The 23,674-nt window shown below is 46.0% G+C and overlaps 1 protein-coding gene across 2 annotated transcripts in view; it reads left to right on the top strand.

Moving 5' to 3' along the window:
• OTUD4 (OTU deubiquitinase 4) overlaps positions 1 to 23,674 on the top strand; it is a 1,503,132-nt gene that overhangs the window by 487,034 nt on the left and 992,424 nt on the right. For both annotated transcript variants that reach the window (XM_069631220.1, XM_069631221.1), the window contains one exon: positions 90 to 171. In XM_069631220.1, coding sequence (XP_069487321.1) covers positions 90 to 171 — 82 coding nt within the window. The remainder of the gene's footprint in view (positions 1 to 89; positions 172 to 23,674) is intronic.

Here is a 23,674-nt window from a genome sequence, read left to right as displayed (position 1 = left end):
GCCACCATAACGCCACCAAGGTTTGTCTTCTGCTTTCTGTATGTTCCAACGTGTCAGATAACATGATATTCTTGTCTTTCTCCTTCCAGATAATGCTGTGTTTTTCAAATGGGAATCACTATGACATTGTTTATACTGCAACGTATACAGATTCCGCTGCTTTATGTCAGTGTAAGTACCCCTTTGCTTTTGACACCATTATATATACAATTTCTATACCCTTTTCTTGCTGAGTTTTAAGGATGGGAGGGGTACTAGAGCCTTGTCCGCATCATTTAGAAAATGGGTGGGGTTATTCGACTGATGGAGGCATCGGACATTTGAAGGCCACTGCAGTGTGCATATATACATCCCATAGTTAATTTCGGGTTCATAACAAGACACATAGCACCATACAATTAATTTTCAGCCTTAATTAAAAAAAACTACATCTGGTGATCACAAATATAAGAATTTCAAATGATGTGTTAAAAATGTATGAAAAAAATTGTTACAACTGACAATAAAACAACCACACACTTCTAACCCACCTGCTCCTTTCCCTCATACCTCCCACATACCACACACGCCAAGAAAAGCGAGCCATACTCCACACAAAACACACATCCGCCACAAGACGAAACAGCCGCAAACAATAAACAACCCTGACATTGGACGCTACCCCTTTGGATACAACAAGCGCAGTGCACTCAATCAAAGCAGACTCCGAAAGCAAACACACACAGACGCCAGTTTCTTCTGCATCAACAGAAACGCACATTCGAGGGGATTGGGTCCTCCGACGCATTCCATATCTATGACAGTAATCACCACAGCGGTGCTGCTTCGGAAAATCTTTCTGCGTCGATGACGTCGATACGCTGTCCTCGAGGTTCTCCGTCGAGCCGATGTCACCGGATGTTATAAGTAGGACACAAAATGTCCGTAGCCTCAGTTCCGTTTTTTCCGCAAATGTGTTCGCTTCGGAGATCTCGGCGCCTCGATTCTATTGAATCCTGTTCTTCCGGTTCCTCAAACCTGTTTCTTCGTTGCTACTTGTCATGTCTTCTGTGTCGACTGCCAATCGCTCACATCGAAGGCCTTGCAGGAGCGTAAGAAGAAGCTGTCGGTCGGTAAGGTGGCCAATCCCCGGAAGTCGCGTTCCACTGGTCTTTCGACGGACGATCCGAGGGGCGACTCTCTGCATCGTTGTCATGAGTCTGGGGGTTCTTGGTCTGGGAGTCAGTCCCGCCATTCCTCTGCCTCTTCGAGGCACTCCAGGAAGCGCCATCACAGGTCGCCTTCCCCGTCCTCTTCCGAGGACTCCGCCTGTCGGTGGGTTGCATGTCCCAACAAGCATTCCACTCCTGTGGAATGGGATTCCTTCCGAAAGCAGATGATGGCGATTTTTCAATCGCAGGGCTCCGGTCCATCCGCGCCGTCGGATGACGCTGGTCGTGCCCGTGCTAGAGACACCGCTCGTCCGCCTTCAGGCTCGAGCAGTCATCGCGACCACTGGGCACATTCGAGGTCCCGGTCGGGCAAGGATGGTCGCTCTAGACATGCCCGTTCCAGGTCCCGGTCCTCGACGCCCTCGAGATCCTGTGCAGTCTTCGAGGAAGACATCGCCGGCGGTGCCAAGGTCATCGACGGACTCTCTCGAGGCCCCGCCTCCGAGGAAGACGTCGATGCCATCGGCGCCCAGGCTGTTGAGAGACACGCTTGGGGCTCCGCCCTCGAGGCCTGTGTCAACGCCGTCGAAGCTGTCAGCGCTGCGCTCGACGCAGATTCCATCGACGCCTTTCGAGGCGGCTTTGTCGGGTGAACCCCCCACAAAGGCTCTGGCTAAGGCAAAACATGTCTTTGTTCCTTTTTCAGTTCCCTCTTTCCAGCCTCTGGATTATGTTTCTGAGGTGGATGAGGGGTCTGAGGAAGGTGAGATTCCTGCAGAGGTTCCTGATGGCCTCCTTTCTGGTCATAGCCAGCTTGAGGACTCTGCGCCAGGCATTGCATGACGCCAGTGGGCTCGACACCTCTCCAGAGGTGGAATTTGGTAGGCCTGAGCCTGGCATGCATGCCGACTCCTCTTATCGGCGCCTGATGTCGAGGGTCATGGATTACCTGGGGTGGTCTGCCCCCCCCCTGGGGATTTTCAGCAGGATGATCTGACTGATATCCTCGACCAAGGTCCACCAACTCACCCGGTACTGCCATTCCATATGGCCTTGCAGAGAAGGGTGGCTGCGGCTTGGACTTCTCCGGAGACTCTACTGGCAGTGAGCAAGTCCTTGCCGAAGAAATGTTGCCCAGCAAGTGGCGACTAGGGATGTAACGGTATTACGGTATACCGTTAAAGATACCGTGAACCAATTAATTGAACAATAATAACCGTCACATTGTTTATACCAATAACCGTTCATACCGTTAAGTGTGCTTTTCAATCTGATTTGGAAAGGCTGCAGTAAGCAAGTGCTGCGCAGTCTTGGTCTTGCACTGTTGGATGTGCCGTCTGCCAAGTAGTTTCAGTTTGAGCAATTTTTAATGCCATTCCATAAACCACACGTGCCTGACACAAAATCAATATGTTAGCAATAGGAAGAATAAATACAGTGCCAAGGAGGAAAAGGGTTCGCTTTTTTTTTTATTTATATTTTTTTTAAAGCGCTCACACAGCCCGCAGGCATCGCGGCGCTGTTAAAGAAATTGTTTTTGTTATTTAGTTGTGTAATTGTTTTTGTCTTAGTTGCATATTTATAACACGCTTAAACACCCAGAGGTTTCTAAGCGCGGAACCTCGGATCGAACCTGTGTTGCTTCGTGTCGTTTTGTTTCCAAGGCGCGCACGTTGCCGCTGAGCTATCCTCCCGGGACTTTGGGTTGGCGGCTTTGGGGTTTATATATTTATAATGGATAATGTTTTCTAAACATATGACAATGGGGGATTTCCCTGGTTCTATCATTGAATTTACATATAATAAGTCACACTGTGAAATTTAATCATCTCTGTGGGTATTCCCTGCTGCCATACCAAAGGGTAACGTGTCCGTGATTACTGAACACCTTTTGGCCCGGAAGTAAACTAAAGGCTGTAACGTAAAGAGAGTGTGTGTGCATGCGCACAAGCGTATACTACCATCAGACTCCATTGATCTGTGGCATGCAGGTTATCAAGATGGCAACATGTTCTTCTTCACCAGTAGCCAGTGGGGGAGCTAAAAGCCTAAATGACCACTTAAGAAAAGCTATTCAGTTTGCTTTGCCAGTCGCAGCAGGGCTCCCCCCCTCCTCCTCCTCCTCCTCCTCTCCACACGTGTGTTTGTGTATGGTGGAAGCAAGGGGTGGCATTTCAATGGAATGTATGTTGAAAAGCCCAATTCTGGCTCTGAGTGCCTGGTTTTGTTTGTGATGAATAATCTGACAATTTATGACCTTTTAGAAAATATTTGTTAAGATTAGTTAACTCCACGTGCTATACCGTGATAACCATGATATACCGTCATTTGGCAAGAAGGTTATTGTACCGTCATAAAACTAATACCGTGACGCCCCTAGTGGCGACCCCTGCTACTTGACCAGGCACCCTACTCCGGAGAGTTTGGTGGTGCAGGCGGCTACGGCCCCAGCAAAGCAGGCGTCGTACCCTACCATCCCTCCTGATGGGGACGACAAACGATTTGACGGCTGGGCGAAGAAGGTATTTTCTTCTGGGGGTATGGCGCTTCAGGCTGCCAACTCCGTTTGTGCCTTGTCTCGTTTCACGCACACTCTGTGGAACTGTATTTCCCTAGCGGCTGATCATATTCCCGAGGGGGAGGAACGGGATGGTTTCCTTGCTATTGTGCAGGATGGCAAGGATGCCATGTGTGAATCCGTTCAGTCGGTTCTGGACATGGTTGATTGCGTCAGCCGGTCCATGGCGGCGAGCGCCGTAATACGCAGGTTTGCGTGGTTGCAGAAGTCGGGTTTTGCTTCTGATGTGCAAGCCCGCCTCCTCAACATGCCCTTTGATGGTGATCATCTTTTTGGCAGCAAGGCTGACGAGAGTCTTGAGAGGTTGCAGACCTCCAAAGCTGCAGCGAAGTCTATGGGCGCTGCAGTTTGCCAACCTCTGCCTTTTTCGTCCTAGGGGGCAGCAATGGAGGGGAGGTTCGTCGAGAGGAGCTGCAAGTCAAAGGGGCCACCGTAGGAGTGCCAGAGGTCGAAAACAAGGTACTCAAGGTGCCAAGGCCGCGCAAGCAGTTGCCTCTTTGCCCTCAGGCACTGCCGCAGCCGCTTCAGCTCAGTCATGAGGCCCATACTTCTGCGGTTGGGGGAAGTCTGGCGCAGCATCTGGTAGAATGGAGTGCCATTACTTTGGATGTGTGGGTTCTGGAGATCACAGCCCACGGCTACTGTCTTCCTTTCCGGGTGAGGCCTCCCGACAATCCACCAGGGAATCTCTCTTTGAAGAGTCCAGATCTGCTGCTTGCGCAGGAAATTCAATCCCTGCTGGAGAAAGGCGCCATAGAACTGGTGCCTGTAGCGCAGAGGAACAAGGGATGGTATTCCCCTTATTTTTTGATTTCCAAGAAAGACGGGGGATTGAGACCCATCATGGACTTGAGCGGTTTGAACAAGTTCCTCCAAGATGGTTACTCTTTCTCAAGTCCTCCAGGCCCTTCAACTTTAGGACTGGTTGGTGTCTCTCGACCTCATGGACGCTTAGTTTTCATGTGCCAATCCATCCAAAGCACAAGAATTACCTGAGGTTCGTGGTTGGCGACTTGCACTTTCAGTTTCGGGTCCTGCCGTTCGGATTGACCTCCATGGTCAATCATGCTCATGGTGGTTGTGGCAGTGCATCTCAGGAAAGGGGGGATTCACGTTTTCTCCTACCTGGACGATTGGTTGATCAGGGCGCGCTCTCCCGAGCAAGTCCTGGATCATCTGTCGGTCATCTGCCACTCCCTCCACAAGCTGGGCTTCTCCCTCAACTTAAAGAAGTCCCACTTGACACCAACACAGCGGCTCCAGTACATCAGAGCGGTGCCCGACACATCCCTGGGGCAGTGTTTCCCTCCCCAGGTAAGGGCTCTTCACATTCAGCAGATGGTGCACAAGTTTCAACTTGCCCAGATGTTCCCGTCGTTCGAGTTCTTGAGGTTGCTCGGCCTCATGGCATCCTGCATTCTTCTGGTGCCGGAGGCCAGATTGAGATCTCTGCAATGGGCCCTCAAGCTTCAGTGGTCACAGTCCTCCGGCAGGTTGTTGGACCCCGTTCAGGTGCCGCCCTCGGTCGCCCAGGACCTTCTGTGGTGGGCTGTCGAAGGCAATCTGATGAGGGGGGCTCCATTTTGGCTGCCCTGGCCGGAGGTGACGATCGTGACGGGCGCATTCCCTCATGGGATGGGGATTTCATGCCAACGAGCTGACAGTCAGCGGTCGTTGGTCTCTGTTGGAGTCCAGACTCCATATCAATCTGTTGGAGCTGAGGGCCGTTAGGCTTGCCCTGATGGCTTTTCTGCCGACTGTGCGAGGAAAGAATGTCCTGATCCTGACGGACAACACAGTGGCCATGCACTACCTCAACAAAAAAGGGAGGCAGGGTCGCTTCCTCTGTGCAGAGAGGCGATACAGCTCTCATTCTGGGCCATCCAGCAGGAAATTTCGATCTCGGCAGTTCATCTGGCCGGAGACAAAAACGAGACTGCGGACGCTCGGAGAAGGCAGAGCGCGATCTCTCACGAGTGGGAGTTGGCTCAGGAGATTCTCCTGGAGATCTTCGCCCTTTGTGGGACCCCTCAAGTGGATCTCTTCGTCTCCAGTGTCAACCGGAAGTGCGAAAGGTTCTGCTCGTGGGAATTTCCTCTAAGAGGAGCCTTAGGAGACGCGTTCGTAGTGGATTGGTCCTTCCCACTGCTGTATGCGTTTCCTTCAGTCCCCGTCATCCTGCAAGTGTTGCGGAGGTTACGGAGGTTCGGTTCCTGGATGATCCTCATTGCTCCGGCATGGGCCCGGAGGACGTGGTACCCGGACCTTCTCGTCTTGTCCATCTGCCCTCCAGGTCGTCTTCCCTACCGAAACAATCTGCTCTCACGGGAGGGGGGGGGGGTCAGGTTCTCCATACAGAGGTCAGATCCCTCAACCTTCACGCTTGGCTTCTGAAAGGTTGAGGTATAAGGATTGGGACCTCCCTGAAGACGTGATGGAGGTGTTGCTTTCGGCCAGACGATTGGCAACAAAGTCCCTGTACCGTTGCCGTTGGAGAAAGTTCTGCGACTGGTGCAGGGTTAAGAATGTGGATCCTTTTTCATGCGACATTCCTGTGGTTCTGTCTTTTTTGCTTTCTTTAGCCCACAGGGGCTTGCAAGTGGGTAGCGTTAAAGGTTACCTGGCGGCGCTGTCCATATTTAGGTGCTCGTCTGAGGAGTGTTCCTATTTTAAAATTCCTTGAATTTCTCAGTTTCTGAAAGGGCTCACTAATGTGTTCCCTCCGTCACCTTTCCAGGTGCCCGGTTGGGATTTGAACCTTGTTCTGAAATTCCTTATGGGTGCTCAGTTTGAGCCTTTACATTCTTGTCCTTTGTGACTGTTGACCCTGAAAACTGTATTTCTAGTTGCGGTCACTTCTGCTCACAGAGTGAGTGAGTTACAGGCACTTTCAGTTAAGCCACCCTTCACTGTGTTTCATAAGGACAGGGTTGTCCTTCGAGTTCGTCCTTCTTTTCTTCCGAAGGTGGTGTCGGAATTTCATTTAAGCCAGAAGGTTATTCTTCCGGCATTTTATCCTCCTCCGCATCCTGGTAAGGAAGAGGAGAGGCTCCATAGGCTGGATCCAAGGAGAGCTTTAAACTTCTACATTTCACACATGTCCCGGGTCAGAGTGGACGATCAACTCTTTATTGGTTACGCTGGAAGGCGTTTGGGACAAGCTGTTACTAAGCAGACTGTCTCGATGGATCATCTTGGCAATTTCTGAATGTTACCGCCTGGCGGGTAAGGACCCTCCGGTGGGCTTACGGGCCCATTCTACTAGGGGTATGGCTGCCTCTACCGCCCTGCAGAGGGGTGTTCCTATTTGTAACATCTGTGATGCAGCCACATGGGTTTCGGTCCATACTTTTGTACGACACTACTCCCTAGATTCTATCCATGGGCAGGATCTGGCCTTTGGCAAGGTGGTCCTTTACTGTGCAATTTGATTGGGCATTCTGAATTTGTATATTATAAATTCATTTCCCTCCTCCTGACGTTGGTACTGCTTTGGGAGTCTGTCATAGATATGTAATACGTTGGAGGACCCAATCCCCTCGAACAACAAGTTACTCTTACCTGGTAACGTTCTTTCGATGGGATGGTCCGACGACGTATTCCATATCGCTCCCTCCCTGCCTACCCCGCTACAGAATTTCTTATGGGATTGCAGCTTACGTTTCCGCAAGGCTTTCTGTGGTCATACTGGCAGAAGATTGGTGCCACACGTTCTGGGGAAAAAACTACAACTGAGGCTACTGGCGTTGTGTGTCCTACTTATAACATCCGGTGACGTTGGCTCGACGGAGGACCTCGAGGACAGCATATCGACGCAGGACGCAGACGGCGAAAGATTTTCCGAAGCAGCACAGCTGTGGTGCTTACTGTCATAGATATGGAATACGTCGTCGGACCATCCCATCGAAAGAACGTTACTAGGTAAGAGAGTAACTTGTTCTCCTTTATCCTATACCTCTTCCAACACTAACCTACCCCGCCCACCCTCTTACAGAACCACGCGAGCGCCTGGAAACCATGCAAATGGGTAGCGGTACGCAGTATAAATAAAAATAACAGCTCATATTTATGCAAACAAGCACTGAATAAATGCCCCCGCACCCCTCTATGATCGGAAAACATATGAACACATTTTCCAATAGGGTGTTAAAAAGAAAATAACATAAAATAACATATGTATTCATTTCATAGTTGGTTTAGGGCGATTTGCTCGAATACATTTCCTGGAAGGAAAATTCATCAAATTTCGTTTTTTTGACAGGTTGATATTGCTGCATATATATGCAAGGGGAGACCTCCCGCAACACCCCCCCTTAAACTCCCTACATACATTATTTCCCTAAACCCACCCCCCCACACATCTGCGGCAAAATCCATTGCGAAAACTAATTCTCCTTCGACAAAATGTTTTGTGGCAAAACCTCCCATTCCCTCATAGTTTTCATGTGTTTGCCAAACCTATAATAAAGCAAAAAACGGGCCATCCTGTTACTCAAATGTTAAAATTGGAACTTTGTTAAATCAAATTGTAGAACTACCAAATCTAGATTGCATGGTCCATGCCCTAATAACATAATTTGCAACAGAAAATGTAAACAAGGTATTACTCTGCAGACATAGATTGGGCATGAAAACGATGAAGGAAGCAAAGATCTCATTTTGACCCGTGGATTTGCAATGGGGGTAAAATGGCAGTTGGGTTTGGCCGCTGGCCAGGTCCAGTTGCAAATTTAGGTTCCTTGGCGGAGACCTGGGCAGGGCAAAGTGGCCACTGGCGCACAGATGAAATTGGGATAAAGTTGCAATTGGTTAGATTGCAATTTTTTTAAAGTTAATTTTTCTACTATTGTGTGTTTAGGGTCCAACTCTACCTGGAAAAAACCTGGTCATCCCACCAGGTTTTGCTGACATTAAGTGAATTGCGCAGGAACACTCAAGTTTGTTCAAGTAGAAAATGTGCTCTTCCTCTCTGTGCTAAGCCCTTGCAAAATCACATGCTTTCCCGTACCACTTCCAAATTCTTCTGCTCTGCTCTTTCCTCAGTGCCCATGTCGCCTTTGTCATGACTCCTTTGGAGTCCTCACTGATCCCCAGCTTAGAGTCTCCTCCCATTGGGCCGGGAGAAGGCAGCCGCTAGCTGATCCTGTCCCTGGTGTGGCAGGGTCGCATGGGAGAATATGGCTTTCAGGGAGAGGTGATGACTCCCTTAGGAGAGACACAGGGTTCCTCTTTTTGTGAGGGTGAAGATCCTATAATCCCCAAATACTGATGACATGCTGTCACTGCGTAAATCCCTCCCATGTTAAAACCCAAAGAACAGTGTATGAGAAACCACCTAAACAGAATGTTTTCCACCTTAGGAATTTATGGGTCCCAATTAATGTCCACTGATTTTAATGGTTCTGTCTTGGGTAAAAGTCCTAACCCCAATATCACTGCACATACCATCCACACAACATCTTCGGTTTCTGATAGCCTGCAGTTCAACAAACAGTTGAAACAAAATAGCCTTGGAACTTCTAAAACTATTATGGACTTCAAGACCCATGATGCCTATGGTACTGGGACGAGGAAGGGGAGCAAAGAGTAAATGACGATCAATATTGCTGCCTAGTTGTTCCAATTCCAATCACCCAGGCGGGACAGTTAAATGTGGAAACCACCCACAGATGAAAGAAGCAGCAAGGAGAGGCAGCTGGAGAAGCAAGGGACGCTGAAGCCAATGCTGGAGGCAAAGTCGTGTGGTGCTGCATTATGCAAAGCGGAATCGTGGAGGATGGCAGAAGTGGGGAAAGCAGCCCAGCTGAACTGGAGAAGTGCTCCCGAGCCACAGAGAATTGCTCTTGTGCACCAGAGTATCAGGAGACCCACCAGAGCCTGGCAAGCTCTTGGGAAGTTCCACGTAGACAACGGCAGCTGGAGGAGAGATGTCAACGATGTTGTACAAAGAAGGTCTAACTGTTTACCGAGGTCCTGCCTGCATCAATAACTCACTGCATCACTGAGAGACGACACAGACGCCAAAAGAAGCCTCTGAGTTGGCCTAAATAGTGGTAACCCCAGGGCGCTCCGAAAAGACACTTTAAATCCAAACGACAGTTTTGAGTACTGACCAATTAGTGAAGAAGGGCAAAGATGGCACAATTCTCTTCACATGGGATATCAGTTTGGGCAAACCTGTAACCTGCATTGCCGCCATCCAAGAGACTATAAAGAAACGATAACAGGGCAAAGGGGGTACAATTCTCCTCTTGTGAGATTTCAGTTTGGGGAAACCTGGAACCCACATTGCCATAAGCAAATACACAGGAAAATATTGTACAATTCTCCTCGTGAGATATTGGTGGAGTAACTTGGACCAAACATTGCCACAAGCAGAGAAGACATTGACAGCTCTGTGAAATTGAAACCATTCCCGACTGGTGAGTAAACCAGGACAGGAATAGTTGTTTTAAAGAAGGCATCTTGGTTGTGATTGTGGAAGGAGAATATTTACTTTATCATACTGACAAACTATTGTGAAAGTGACATTTGCTGTGCTTTCCTGTCAAAAGTGTTCTATGGAAAGGATGGTTGTTACATCCGTCTAAATAATCAGTTTTTCATCATGGGAAGAATACTTTGTGGAAGAAACAGTTGCTTTAGTTTTGTACAAAGCGTTTTGTGAAAGACATTTATTTCACCAATTTGAAAGACACTTGGATGAAAAGACATTTTCCATTGAACTGAATAGAACACTAAAATAATTACACCATTCACCAAGCGCAACTGCCTCTAGCTTGAGCACTATTGTGAGTAATAATTGGCTTTTGTTGCTTAAGAGGAACCTAATAAGACCAGACCAATGGTGTAATCATTCCATTAAACTCTTGTTTAATCATTAGGTTTGTATCAGTTCAAAAGATTTTATTAAAACTTAGGTTTTAGTGTCAAATATTTCCAACTCTGTTCTCCACCACAGAGTTAATACAGCAAGTAGCACTACTTAAAATACTTATCACAAACTTGGACTAGTAAATTGAATTGACGTGATTTAGTACAAGAGTTGTGCTTCTCACATTCTAGAATTCTCCGAAGTGGTGTGTATGCAGCATTAAAATAATGACTTGGATGCTGTATGGGGACTAGGTATAATGCGTTCAAATCATTCTGTCCTCATTGGATCGATGAATTAGTAAGCAGAAAGCCTTCAATCCAAATTAGCTTAATTGGAATTGTAGAGTTATCACAAATAGGAGTTAATCTCCTGTATCCATCCACTGTGTTGGCAGAGATGGCTTGTAATCAATCTTGCGTTCAATATATCCTCATTAGGAATGTCAACAGTAGTAGTTGTGAGAAACCTGGAGGTGTCTCACCATCTAGTCCCCGGGGATCTGTCATCCAGGTGGCCAGGACACAGCGATTGCTTTTTAGATTGAGTTCTTGGGGGTGGACTAATGCGGGAGGATCACCTGGGTGATGGGTCTTCGGGGAGTGGGACACCGGATGGCGAGACACGGTATCCCCTTCCCTGTAGCATCTGTACCGCATCCTACCAAGTAAGCTACACAAAAACTGGCCTAGCGCCCCACCCTAACCCAAGACACGCTTTCTCACGGACAGCCTGCTAGGAGAGAAAACGGACCAACACCCGAGCTGTATACCTGACATGTCCCAATACAATGGTCAGGCAGGGTCAAGCTATGTTATGTTATCCATTTTGTACTGAAGTACAGCACAGCTGACCTCAACAGGCAACCTGGCGCAAAAAAAAAAATGAAACAAGGCACTATCGTTCTACAGAAGAATTAGAAGAGTACATTTTTAAGGCCCTTCTGAATTGCAAGTGAGCAGCTGTAGAGCGAAGCGCAGTAGGCAAGGCGTTCCACAGTCACTGACTATTACACACACCTGAATTCCATTACACTTCCCCACACAGATCAAAGGCGGAGCACGAGAACAAACTCTGGGTGAGGCAAACCACACGAGGATGCAGCAGTTCCAAGATGGCAGTTTAATACAAGGCAAAAAACAGCCAAACAGAAGGGGATCGTAAGGAGGGAATTGCCCTTCACCTTTTCAACAAGGAACCGTTACTCTTATGAACCTTCAAGAATAGAAAACTTAAGACCAGGAAACAAGGCTGAAGAATCTTGCATTGTGTGTCGGAGGTACCTGGGGCTCTCCAGTGTTGATAGTCAAGGTGGGGAGAATCGCTGCTGTGGTACTGTCCTTGGCTCCCACAACAAAGCAGCACCAGTGAAGTCAGCACAGCCGGTGAGTTGGGAAGACTGATACCAGACCGGTCCGTGTTGAAGCCAAGGTTGCAAGCGGCACCGTTGTATAGTGAACGCTGAAGCAAACCGTGTATTAAGCGTATGTTATAATCAACGTGAGTAAAATTGAACAGTGATTGAACTCAAAGCCAGATACGATGCCTTAGACAGAGTTTTTCGGCACCGCGTGCCTGCTTATTTGAAAGTCTCTGTAATGTATCCAACTGAACGGTGGCAAAAGCGGAAGAGTGACAAAGAATAGTAAATCAAAGGAGTCTTGTAACAGGTCAAGCATGCTCCTGCGAACAATCGAAAGTATTCGATGTTGATAGCGTAAAGAAAGTTGATGACAAAATGTATGAAGTTGGTCAGAGCCCTGTCGGAGGTGAGACTAATTGAACATTGTGTTAAGAGGATATGAGCCCGGCTGAACCATGAATAACCAGAGAAATCGAATGCATGAATAGCCTACGAGCATTTTGTTAGGAGGATCTGAGCCCGGCTGACAGGGATCCAACGTGAATAGTGAATCACCTGAGAAATGGAGTACTTGTGAAATCCTAAAATGAAGAGAACTTATCAGGCCCTCTGAAAGAAGAGACTTTGAAAGGCGAAGAGACTTGGGCACAGAAGGCCCTGATGCTAATGAGTGAACTGTATCCTTTTGCTAGAGAAGCATGAGACTGTGCTAAGCTCGAGTGAAAACGTAGAGCAAGGGGGGCCAACGGCCTGAACATATTGACATATTGTTGACCCATCGTTTTGTGAACGCTTCTTTCTTTTTCATAAACACTACCCCCACACTATTTGTATTTAGAGGTAAGGATTGGCAATATTATTTTTAGTATAGGCCCTTTTATTTTGACAAGACACCACTAGGACTGCGATATCATTATTTGATGGTAGTCGCTTGCTCCCATCTGTCGATTTAGGATTAAATAGGCGTTTTTCAAACCCTTTTATTTTCAAATATATATTTGTATTGAAATCTTGATGAACATAGCATTGTGGCAGCGTCAACATAACTTCCTTTTAGAGGCATCGAAACTTCAGTTTACATTTTCTTTTAAAACCAATCCCCCCTTCCCCAACAAAGCATTAAATAAGAAGGTTAATTATATAAAATATAATAAAATAATAATGGTTGGTTCCTTCCAGTGTCCCAGACTGTTATGTATCACAGGCTATGTCTTCATATAACATATCTTTTCAACATACCCCACTCTCCTCTGTTTCAAATTTGGTTAGTACATTCGTTTTGTAACAGATGTTTCAGGGTCTGTGGCCTAAAAAAAATGTGTTCTTTGCTGTGTACGAAATCAAAAAATGGGGCCCTGGTTCGGGAAAGTCGTAGCAAATTTTCAGTTATATGTGCGGTGTCAGTTTTTCCATAGCCACAATCTCCCAAATCATAATCCACCAATATGATAGAATTGGCCCCTCTTTCATTTTCCAGAAGCGTGCTCGGTTCAATTTGGCAGCCAGTATCAACTAATTTATTAGTTCCGCCCTGTGTCCTGACGCCGAGCATACGCCATTGTCAGGCACCTCTCCTAGCAGTAAGATATGAGGACACATAGGGAGTGATGCTCCTGTGATTTATTTCATCTTTGATTTCTTTCCAGTAAGTCTATATCGTAGGACATTGCCACCACATATGTATAAAGTCTCCCCTAGCTGGCCACAGCCATGACAACAGTGGTCTGGATAGGTTGGTTGAAATCATGTGTAATCTCTGTGGGGTCATGTACAATCTGTAGCACAGTTTGATCGCACATTCCTTGAACACCATGCATCTTGAGCTTTTGGAGGGTTGTGTCCATATTTTCTGCCACAATTCTCTTGGTATATCTGCCCTTATATCTTTCGGCCATCGCATCATGTAAGGGAGTTTGTCATCACTATGGGCCTACTCTAGCGGGCGATAGCAATGGGATATTTTTCGAGTTTCCTGCCCTTCCGAGATTAGGAATTCAATTCCAGTGGGTCGCTGTGTGCCCGCCTATGTCGCTCGGTGATTGGAAACCCAATGTCTGATTTGAAAGTACTGAAAACGTTCGGTTTCCGGTAGGGTGAACTTTTCTTTGTATTCTATAAATGTAAGGGGAAGACAATCTTTGTAAAGATCCCCAAATCTTAATGTCCCTAGCGATTCCCAGCAATACTGGTGACAATGGTCCCAGAACCCCCCCTGATCCCCAGCCGTGCACTGGCCTTATCCCAGGCGCAGAGGGTAGCTCAAGTGGATTCTATCAAGCCAACCCTGGCAGTTTCCGCTGTGAATGGCAGGTGGGCCAGTCTTGCTCTATCATTTTCCATTTTGCCACCCTGTTTGCCAGCGTCCACTCTAACATTGGTGCAATCTGAGCTGCACGATAATACCTCTGTATTGACGGGACTTCCAGTCAACCCATCCCTTTTGATCTAAGGAGCGTGCTGCGCGCAATTCTGAGTAGTTTCCTTTGCCAGATGTGTTGGCTCACCGCTTTCTGTAGGCCTAATAACTCTTATTCGGGGATAATGATCGGTAGGGCCTGAAAGGTATGAGTCTACGTAGGAAAGTCATTTTTACTGCAGTGATTCTTCCCAGCCATGAACTTTCTTGGGTTTCCTATCTTTTCAGTGTGGCTTTTGTCTCTTTCCATAATAGTGGGATGATGGCTCCCATGAGGGTTTTATATGATTTGTTGATGTGCATTCCCAGATATACAAACTCGCTTTCCACCCACTTAAAGGGGAAGGTTGATTACAACGGTAGTTGGGTTTCAGGTGATATCCTGATTGCTATTCTTACTGATTTCTGGTGGTAAATGCGAAATCCTGAGAACCTATAGAATCTATCAAGGAGATCCAGAGGTGGAATTGATTATGGATTTTTCAAGAAAGCAAATGACATTGTCTGCGTAGAGCACCACTTTGTATGTTGCCTTTATATGTCGGGCCTATTATGTGAGGGCTATTCCGGATCATCTGTGCAAGAGGTTTCATGGCCAATGCAAAAATTAGGGGGGAAAGCGGGCACCCCGGTCTTGTTCCCTTGCTCAAAGGGATTGGGGCTGTCTTAGTGACGTTAACCTTGATTATAGTGGACAGTATTTGGAAGTTGGCTAGTATCAGTTTACTAATGACCGGCCCAAACCCATAAGCTGGTAAGATAGCCCGGAGGATGTCCCACGATATGCCATCAAAGGTCCGATGGGCATCTAGGCAGAGAAGCGATAGTCCCCCTGCGAGTTTCTAAGCCAGTGCTTTCGGTCTATTACAATGGCAGCAACGGCTTACTGACTTGGCAGCCCGTCATCATTGCCAAAATGACACCCTGTCTGAAGGTCTGCTAGAAGCAGTCAAATGGATGAGACACAACAGTGGCGTAACAATTGACCCTCTTCGACTCACCCAAAAGAGCCCAGATGCAAATGCCCCTGATGTCAACCCAACACGCATCTAAATCAGATCCAACATTGCTAGAAATAGTGCAATTACCATTTGGCAATGTACCTTTTGTGGCTAAATTGCCACAAACAACTAGCAATGGACGATGTTTTATTCAACCGACTCAATCACTCCCAAAACTTAGTTTGTCAAACGTGGCAAACCCGAATGGGAAGGTGCCTTCATCGGGACTAAGGAAGGAGAAATTGGCCATTGAAAGTGGCGTAGATTCATGTCCGCAACAGTCTTGTCAAAATACGGACACTCAAATCAGAAATCGGGCGGTTTGAGGACCTGCTGCCCCAAAGCACTTGTTTGTTCGGGGAGTGCAAAAACGGCATCAAGCACTTCGGCTGTGGCGGGACATCCTGCTGACATCGACGCAATGGGCAATGACAAGACAACGAACTCAAGGCCAAATTCAAATCGACAAAAGCAGAGTCGGCCAAACGTCAAGAAATTCATTGGAAATCTGTCCTCTCCGCCTAAGCTTGGATTATTCAGTCGTCATGGCACAACGGAACTGCCAGCATCAAAATCGGAATCTATGAAGGTCCCAGGCGGCAGTAGTCTGGTTGCATCACAATCTCGTGCTTCAAAACAGAGAAGAACTGCCTCAGATGAAGGTAGCAATCAATCATTGCCTTTATCTGTCACAATCAACTTATGTGACTTATCAATCTACTCTCACCAGGAAAACTCAGAGAGTGAAAGTTCTACTGGTTCTGACGTAAGAGAGCAAAACCAGGCACCACGGACTACAACATGTACCGCTAATCGTGTGTCGAATCAGAATCGAGCACATAACCAAACTAACAACTCGGAGAGCAAAATTGAGCCCTAAGAGAGATTGAAATTAAACTGAAGACTCCACTCTATATCCAAAATGAACAACAAATCAAAGGAAACAGCTAGTTCATTACAGTTCCAGGGTCCACCTGGCTAACATTTCTACATTGTTAGGACAATCCTGGAAACTTAGATTACAAAATATTCAGGCTGATGGGTCAGAAGTCAATCTAAACCGCTCAAATGTGATGAGGCTCTTTAAATGTGTGCCCTCATTACGAACCATCGACTCGGATGACATAAAAATTGTGGAATATGCCACTGAGAAATGTTCAGATCAAGTCTTGCTACACATTATGTCGGCCGTCGTCCGGAACACTATACTGAAAGCCGATGAACAGCTCCTGTTTTATGGCTTTGAAATATCGCTCGAACCCGAACAAGCGACTCATGCAGGCCGAGATCAAGTAAAATATTCCATGTGCAGCTTGACATCTGAGCAATGCCGTGAGGAGTTGCGAAAATCTGTCAAGAACACAAAAGGAGGACTTGCAGGGCGTCAAGTTAAGTCGACAGCCCACAAACTTTGGACAGCGACATAACCGCCGATAACCATGACTTGAGGTCCACGAGAGCGCGTGGCAAATTCTATCTTGGAACACACGTGGCTTTGTGCACTTATTCAATGATTTCAGGATTCCTTTAGACACAGTTCTGGCAATTTGTCTACAAGAAACTTGGCTGCGCGATCCACCGACTAGGGACAACTTCAGTATATTCTTGAATCCAGCTGAAAAAAACGAGAGAGGCCGTCTGTATTCTGGTCTATTTACTATGATAAAAATAAACCAATGGTGGAGTCCGGTGAAATCTTCCAATCCAAATCCTTTTGTGCAAGGCACAATTATGCAGACGAGTGGCATGGACCTAGGCAAACGTAAACATCTTGTGATATTAAATGGCTACTGGAATCAGGCCAAAATAAGCACAAGGAATTTCATGAACTCAGTCATCAAGTTCATCGACCGTGCAATCTTGACTTATAATAATCTGTCAATAATTTGCAGTGGTGACTTAAATTGCTCGTGGTTCGAACAGGACACGGCTTGCAAGATAAAAAAACGACTGCACAATCACGATGTTCTCGCCAGAGGCCAGATATGGGAAACGGCAATGGCTATAGAAACTGTTTCATGTTAAATGGAAACGTGTGTGGTGATCAGCCACCTAAGCATACATGGCATCGAGCGCAGACACACAAAACATTAGATTACATATGGGCATCGAGAAATTTATTTGAAAAAGCTGTCGAATTACAGGTGCTACCTATGGAAAATAGTGACCATGACCTACTGCGACTAACCTGCAAAATGGAATGGGCGCCTGCGACCAAAGGTTGCAAAGATGAAATTAATGTAAACGCCAGCGGAAACAGACTGCGAATTAATGGTCGCCAAATCCAACAATTGAGCCTTAACTTTCAGAAAAGTGACAACAAGCAAACTGTGGATTATGCGCTTCTCTTGACAGACTTTACCATGGTTTGAGGAGCTGTCAGTACAATGGGCGCTCGGCACAAGCATCTTTACAGCAATGCGCTACAATGTGCGAAGAAATCCATGAGGAGTGATGTGAATCTACTCAAAAGAAAATTGGCCAAAATCGAAACACGGGCTGCAATCAAGAGAAGACGCCAAGGCTATCGAAACTGGTTAAAATCGCATATGTGTATCATTGAACAAGATCGAGGTGAAATAATGATGAAGTTATTGGTCACTAAAAACTCATGAGAAATCTGGGCGATATTGAATGCAGGCCATACAAAATGTCACCCGGACATCTTAAATGAAATTGCCAGTTCGGCTTGGGAAAAAACACTTTGCAGATGTAAACAAGAAACCCGTATTTGGACCATTGGTGACACTAAATACTATCGACATCATCTGGGACGTTAAGAGCAATCTACAGGAAATCGAAACAGCAATCCTAGGACTAAAAAACTCACGAGCACCTGGTCCCGACCTAATCACAAATGTGATGCTGAAAAAGCATATCACACAATGGGCTCAGTTCATTGAAATCTTGTTATGTCGTCTGGATTTAATCAAACGAATACCAGAATCATGCCTGGAGGCCATGGTTGTGCCAATATACAAGAAGGGCAGTTGGGACGATCCTGGGAATTACCGCCCGATTGCCCTCCTCGACACTATTGGTAAAATCTTGGGCTCCTTCTTGAGACAAAAGCTAGTAGCATGGGCTGTGAGTGCCGGGATTCCTGACATTCGCCAAACTGGCTTCACGGCGAGAGTTGGTGTTGAGGTAAATTTGTTGATTTTGAACATACTAAAGCTAGAAGCATTGAAAGCATTAAAAAATAAAATCCATCTATCCTTCATAGATATGAGTCAGGCGTTCGATTCCATTAATCGTGGAAAACTCTGGCTAAAACTGCACGCCTGGAACTGTCCTGTTAACCAGCTAAATCCAGTAATGGCACTACACAAGGAAACCTCAATACGAATAAGAGTAAACAACAAAGGTGATCTTTCAAACAAAATACAAACCGAGAAAGGAGTTAAACCAGGCTGCCCCTTGGCTGCAGAGTTTTTCAAACTCTTCATATTGGATCTACCCGGACAGCTTGATCAGGTTCACTGTTTTCCACCAAAACTAAACAATACTCCAATAAAATGCAGAACGTATGCGGACAATTTGGTCCTAATTGATTCCACTCAGATAGGTCTGCAGCGGCTGTTAAATAAACTTCATGAATATCTTGGCAAAAATGATCTAGAAATAAACACCACAAAAACAAAGATAATGACCATTGGGCCAGGACGCAATAAGAAGGATAAAGCATGTCAATGGAAAATCGAAGATGATCATTTTAGCAAGGTGAATACAATAAGATATTTAGGAATCATGTTTAACAACTCTGTACAAGAACTGCATTGGATTCAAGATCTTAATAACCGAATGACTAAGTTTGGGTTGTAAGGCTCCAAAATATATAAACAACATGGTAAATTTTCAATAGCTCCAGTCATGACTTTTTACCTACAAAAAGTAGTACCAGCCATTACATTTGGTGGCGAAGCAGGGTGGAACATACAAGCTATGAACTGGCAAATGCTAGAAGGAAAGTTTTGGCGCTGAGCGTTAAACCTGCCTTCCTTAATTTCAATGACCGCCATACGATATGAACTAGCAACCAACTCTCTTCACTCATGGGTAACATGGAAGGCTCTGGCAGCCATGCGTAAAATACTTCTGCGCCTCTCAATACCAGCTTACCAGCTATTTGAAACTGAAAAAGCGGCTGAAAAATCTGATCTATTAAGGTCTTGGTTATCCATTTTAGAAGCAACTTTGTCTGCTGCAAACATAACAAAATAAGAATTGATTCTACGGCCACAAATTGCAAAGAAGAAGTTTGAGATCTGGAGCTGGATATTAAACATAGAAAATCGAGCAAAACTTAAGTGGGCCCTAACTCTAGGGCCCTCTGAATCCAAGTTAAATGCACAACCGAAATATCTACAACACTGCCCGTCACGGCACCATTGTGACCAATTTTTGAGATTTAGACTGAATGCCCTAAAAACTAAGGAAATGCTGTGCAAAGACGAGACAAGGCTGCAAGCTACAACCAATGCAGTTTTTGTAGATCAGCTATTGAATCGTTGAAACATCTGGTAATTACCTGCACAGGTACAATCAAGCGACGTTCTCTTCATCTGGGAAAATTTGCTCCACTAAACAATATGAGAGCCTAGTGGTCGTGTGCTGTTGCAGGCAATAAAATTAAACTTACCTGTGCATTGGTGGATTACATGGACACAATCCTGAAAAATGACATCAGTTAGATTTGAGCAGTTCTCTTTATCTAGGACCTGAGGGGGTTATAGAAGATTCCTTCTGATATGGAATGATGAACAACTTGTTTGTTTTGTGTTTTCAAGCTCGTTTCTGGGAATAATTGTGCTTATTTTAAGATGAATTTGAATGAAAGGAAAATGAAAGCTTCGTTGTAACAAAAGCTTGCCTTCAATTGTTGTCAAACTGAAGTTTTAATAAAAAAAAATTAGGTCTATTAATCTTCTAATGTTGTCGTGGGCCCCTCTGTTCTTAATGAACCCTATTTGATCTTCATTGATTATATGTGGGAGGTCCTTGCTCAATCTAATGGTCAGGATCTTACTATAAAGTTTGGTGTCAGTTTTCAGGAGGTCTATGGGGCGATGGGAAGTGCAGTTCTCGGGATCTCTCTTGGGTTTCAAAAGCAATGTGGTTGTGGATTCTACCAACGTCTCCTGGTATTCCTCGTATCCTGATGTTTCTACAGGATCTCTTTTCAAGATCTTCCTGTTTCATTCATATCATTTCAAGTTGTTCCTCTATGCCCAGTACTCTGTTGCTGAGTTCCGTCCTATCATGAGCCTGTTCGCACAATCAACTTCATTCGCTCTCATTTCTCATCCCATCATGTGGGAGTTCAGCTTTGCAACGGTTTTGACCATTGCTTTTTTAGTGTCTTTAATTTATTTGGTGAGGTCCTGCTCCAGTGTAGAGAGCATTTCCATGATGTCCTCTTTGGTGTTTGAGGACGGCATATTCGTCCTGAGAAGTGGTGGGTGGATCTCCACCTCTGTTTCTCTGGCATTCCTCTCCCTCTACTTCTTTCTCCTTGTCCTTCATGCCCAATACTGCTTTTATATCTCCTGCTCTTGATTTTGGCTTTGCTCCTCCTTTCAACATCTTCTCTGGAGCTCTGCTGTCTGCTTATTTCCTTTTTTGGGTTTGCCCCCTCACACCTCAGATGGTTACCTCATCCAGTTCAGCGACATGCAAGGGCCTGATTTTGGTATTAGCAGGCTTCAGTTACCGTGCTGTTGTTAAGCCTTAATGGCTCACCAGGATTTGTAATGTGCAAGCCCGTTAGACTGGTAGTGTAGGGTGATGTTGTCCCTCCACTGCTCCCCTGTCCCTCCTTAGGCCGGAGCCCACACTCTTCGTTAGCTCAGTGATGGGGGAGGAAGGCGTGGGTCCACCCATTTGCCCACAATCTTCCCCACCAGGATCAGGCGGCAGGCACAAAACAAGCCCCTTCAATATGGGGCAGCTGCTGGGCATGCGCACCGTGCTTGGTTGCCATTTGCCGGCCCGCTCTGTTCCTCCTCCTCCTCCTCCCCGCCCCATTACTATTGTGGAGCTGGGTCTGTGCCCGGCTGGCTCCTCACCTTGAGATGGGGGGCACTGAGGTGGGTGGAGAGGGGGTTGTCTCACCGATCCTGTGCTTTCTTGGCCCCGATGCTTGGCCTCACTGCTGCTTTGACTCGTCCCGCTGCAGCCGGGTTTTAAGATAATGCAGCATGCAAAGTTCAATGCGCTGTCCCGCTGAATCCTTCCAGAGTGCAGATCTCCTCCGCACAGTGGTCCCAAGACTCATTCTTTGGGATTCCAGTGCATCCACGGTCCGCCACACGCTCCTGCTGTTGGAGCTTTGGGGTGTTCGATGAACACATGTTTCTCCGCCATTATACTTCTGGGGGGTGAGGGAGAAGATGGCTTAGGCGGCTATTTCCTCTGCGCCTCCTGGTGGTCTCCCTTCAAACCCTTTTTTTAAGTTCAATAAACTCCCTTGAACTGTGGTCACTTGCGTCTGTCGTGTTACTGTTGGTACCATGGTTTCCTTACACCACACACACGCTATTTGGGATAACTATCTTATTAAGGGGCATAAGGTGGGCATTTGGAAGAATAGGGATTTTGGTCTTGGAGTACAGTAGTCACTAAGGTGAGTTTACTCCCACAGCCTGCCCCCTTTCCACAATGCTATTAAGGGAATACCAAGCATGAATCTCGGATGGAAGAACACAAACTAAATTGGTTTTGGAGGCATGGCAAAACCTTGGATCTGATCTAGCGCTAGTGTCCATACACTATGCTTTAAAAAAGCGGAGTGTGAATTCCAGGCGTCGCTCTACTGATTCTGTCCCAGCAGATGTCTCTGAAAAGCCACAGCAGTAGCGTTGTCCTGACTGAATGATCATGGTGATGTTTATGATGCAATCCCCCTTGGGTTTTGATTAAACAAAAAACAATCTAGCTATGGAAGCTTTAGAAGCCTACTTTACAGATTGAGATCCCCTAAAGTTGAGGGCTAGGTTGTCCGCTTTTAGAATTGCCCAGTTTTAAGGTGATTTTTGCACTGGTGAGGGTTATATAACAACTAACGTATGGTTTAAGGTGGGACAGAGCATTGTGAGGTTGTAGAAGGAGACTGACGGAGGGTTCATGATTTGAGCTAAAGACTTTTATTAACGCCCAAAAACCTAACTGTTCCTATTTTTATACGGGGGTTACCATGCCTCAACCCGAGTGGGTCCTTTAAGATAAGGTAACAGTATCTGAGATGGATGGGGATGCAGATCTTACTCATGCATCAATAATCAGACCAACTCCGGAAGTTGGCAAACATAATCTGTTTTAATAACCATTCTTTAAAACATGGATTACAACGGACATCTACAGACTCAGAGTTCTCAAAAATGTCATAAAAAACACTACTTTATACTAAAAATTCATCATAAGTGACGTCATACTACATGACATAAAAATATGAAAACCTACTAGAGGATATGATGGGCTTAATAGGAACATCTACATATACTTTCTATTGGGTATGGTGGTGCTATTGGGTCTAAGTCAGGTGGACAACTAAGCCCACCCCAAGTGCAAGTCATCTTCCTTGTTAGACTAATGCACAATGTTCTGTTGGCTTCTCAAACTATACGGCTCCTTGCTACTTGGCCCTCTACAATTGGTTGGCACGCTTGTACCCTTCTGGAATATTCCACTCGTTAGCAGCACGCAAGCTGGTACCCCAGGTGCCGGGGGTTGGCCTGTTCATACCTCCCCACCCAATTAGCCCATCAGTCATCACTCCTGCGGTCTGCCATTCAATTAAATGTGTTTGAACTCGGCCTTGTGAAGGCTCACTGTGCCTGAGAATAAAAGGGAGTGAAGGCATGGCCTTATCTTCTGGTCATTGTGTAGCTCGCCTCAGTCTATTTTCATCTGACCATGTGACTCGAGACCACTTTTTGAGCTCCTTTGTTGCTTTTAATACTATTAAATGAAGAAACCTTGGCACTTCTAGTGTTTTTCCATTATACCTCAAACAGGAGTTCAGCTCACTTCTCACGTTATTGTATCTTCTCGAGTAGATAACCAGTCTCTCGGTGGCCCCGACTCTTGACACTGGGCCAGGCAAGCTTTCTTGAATCTTCCTTCGCCATCAGCTATTCTATTCAGCTGTGCCACACTTCCAGCCCTTTCATTCATGGGGTCCAAGTTTGCTAAAATGCGTCGTGCAACATCCACATTCTCTACATTCCTATATATATATATATATATATATATATATATATATATATATATATATATATATATATATATAT

Source organism: Ambystoma mexicanum, chromosome 6q (assembly GCF_040938575.1).
Source record: "Ambystoma mexicanum isolate Mex_15411 chromosome 6q, UKY_AmexF1_1, whole genome shotgun sequence".
In the NCBI taxonomy this organism is placed as follows: Eukaryota; Metazoa; Chordata; class Amphibia; order Caudata; family Ambystomatidae; genus Ambystoma; species Ambystoma mexicanum.
The sequence above is the reverse complement of the archived record's forward strand: the minus strand, read 5'-3'. Positions and strand labels throughout refer to the sequence as shown.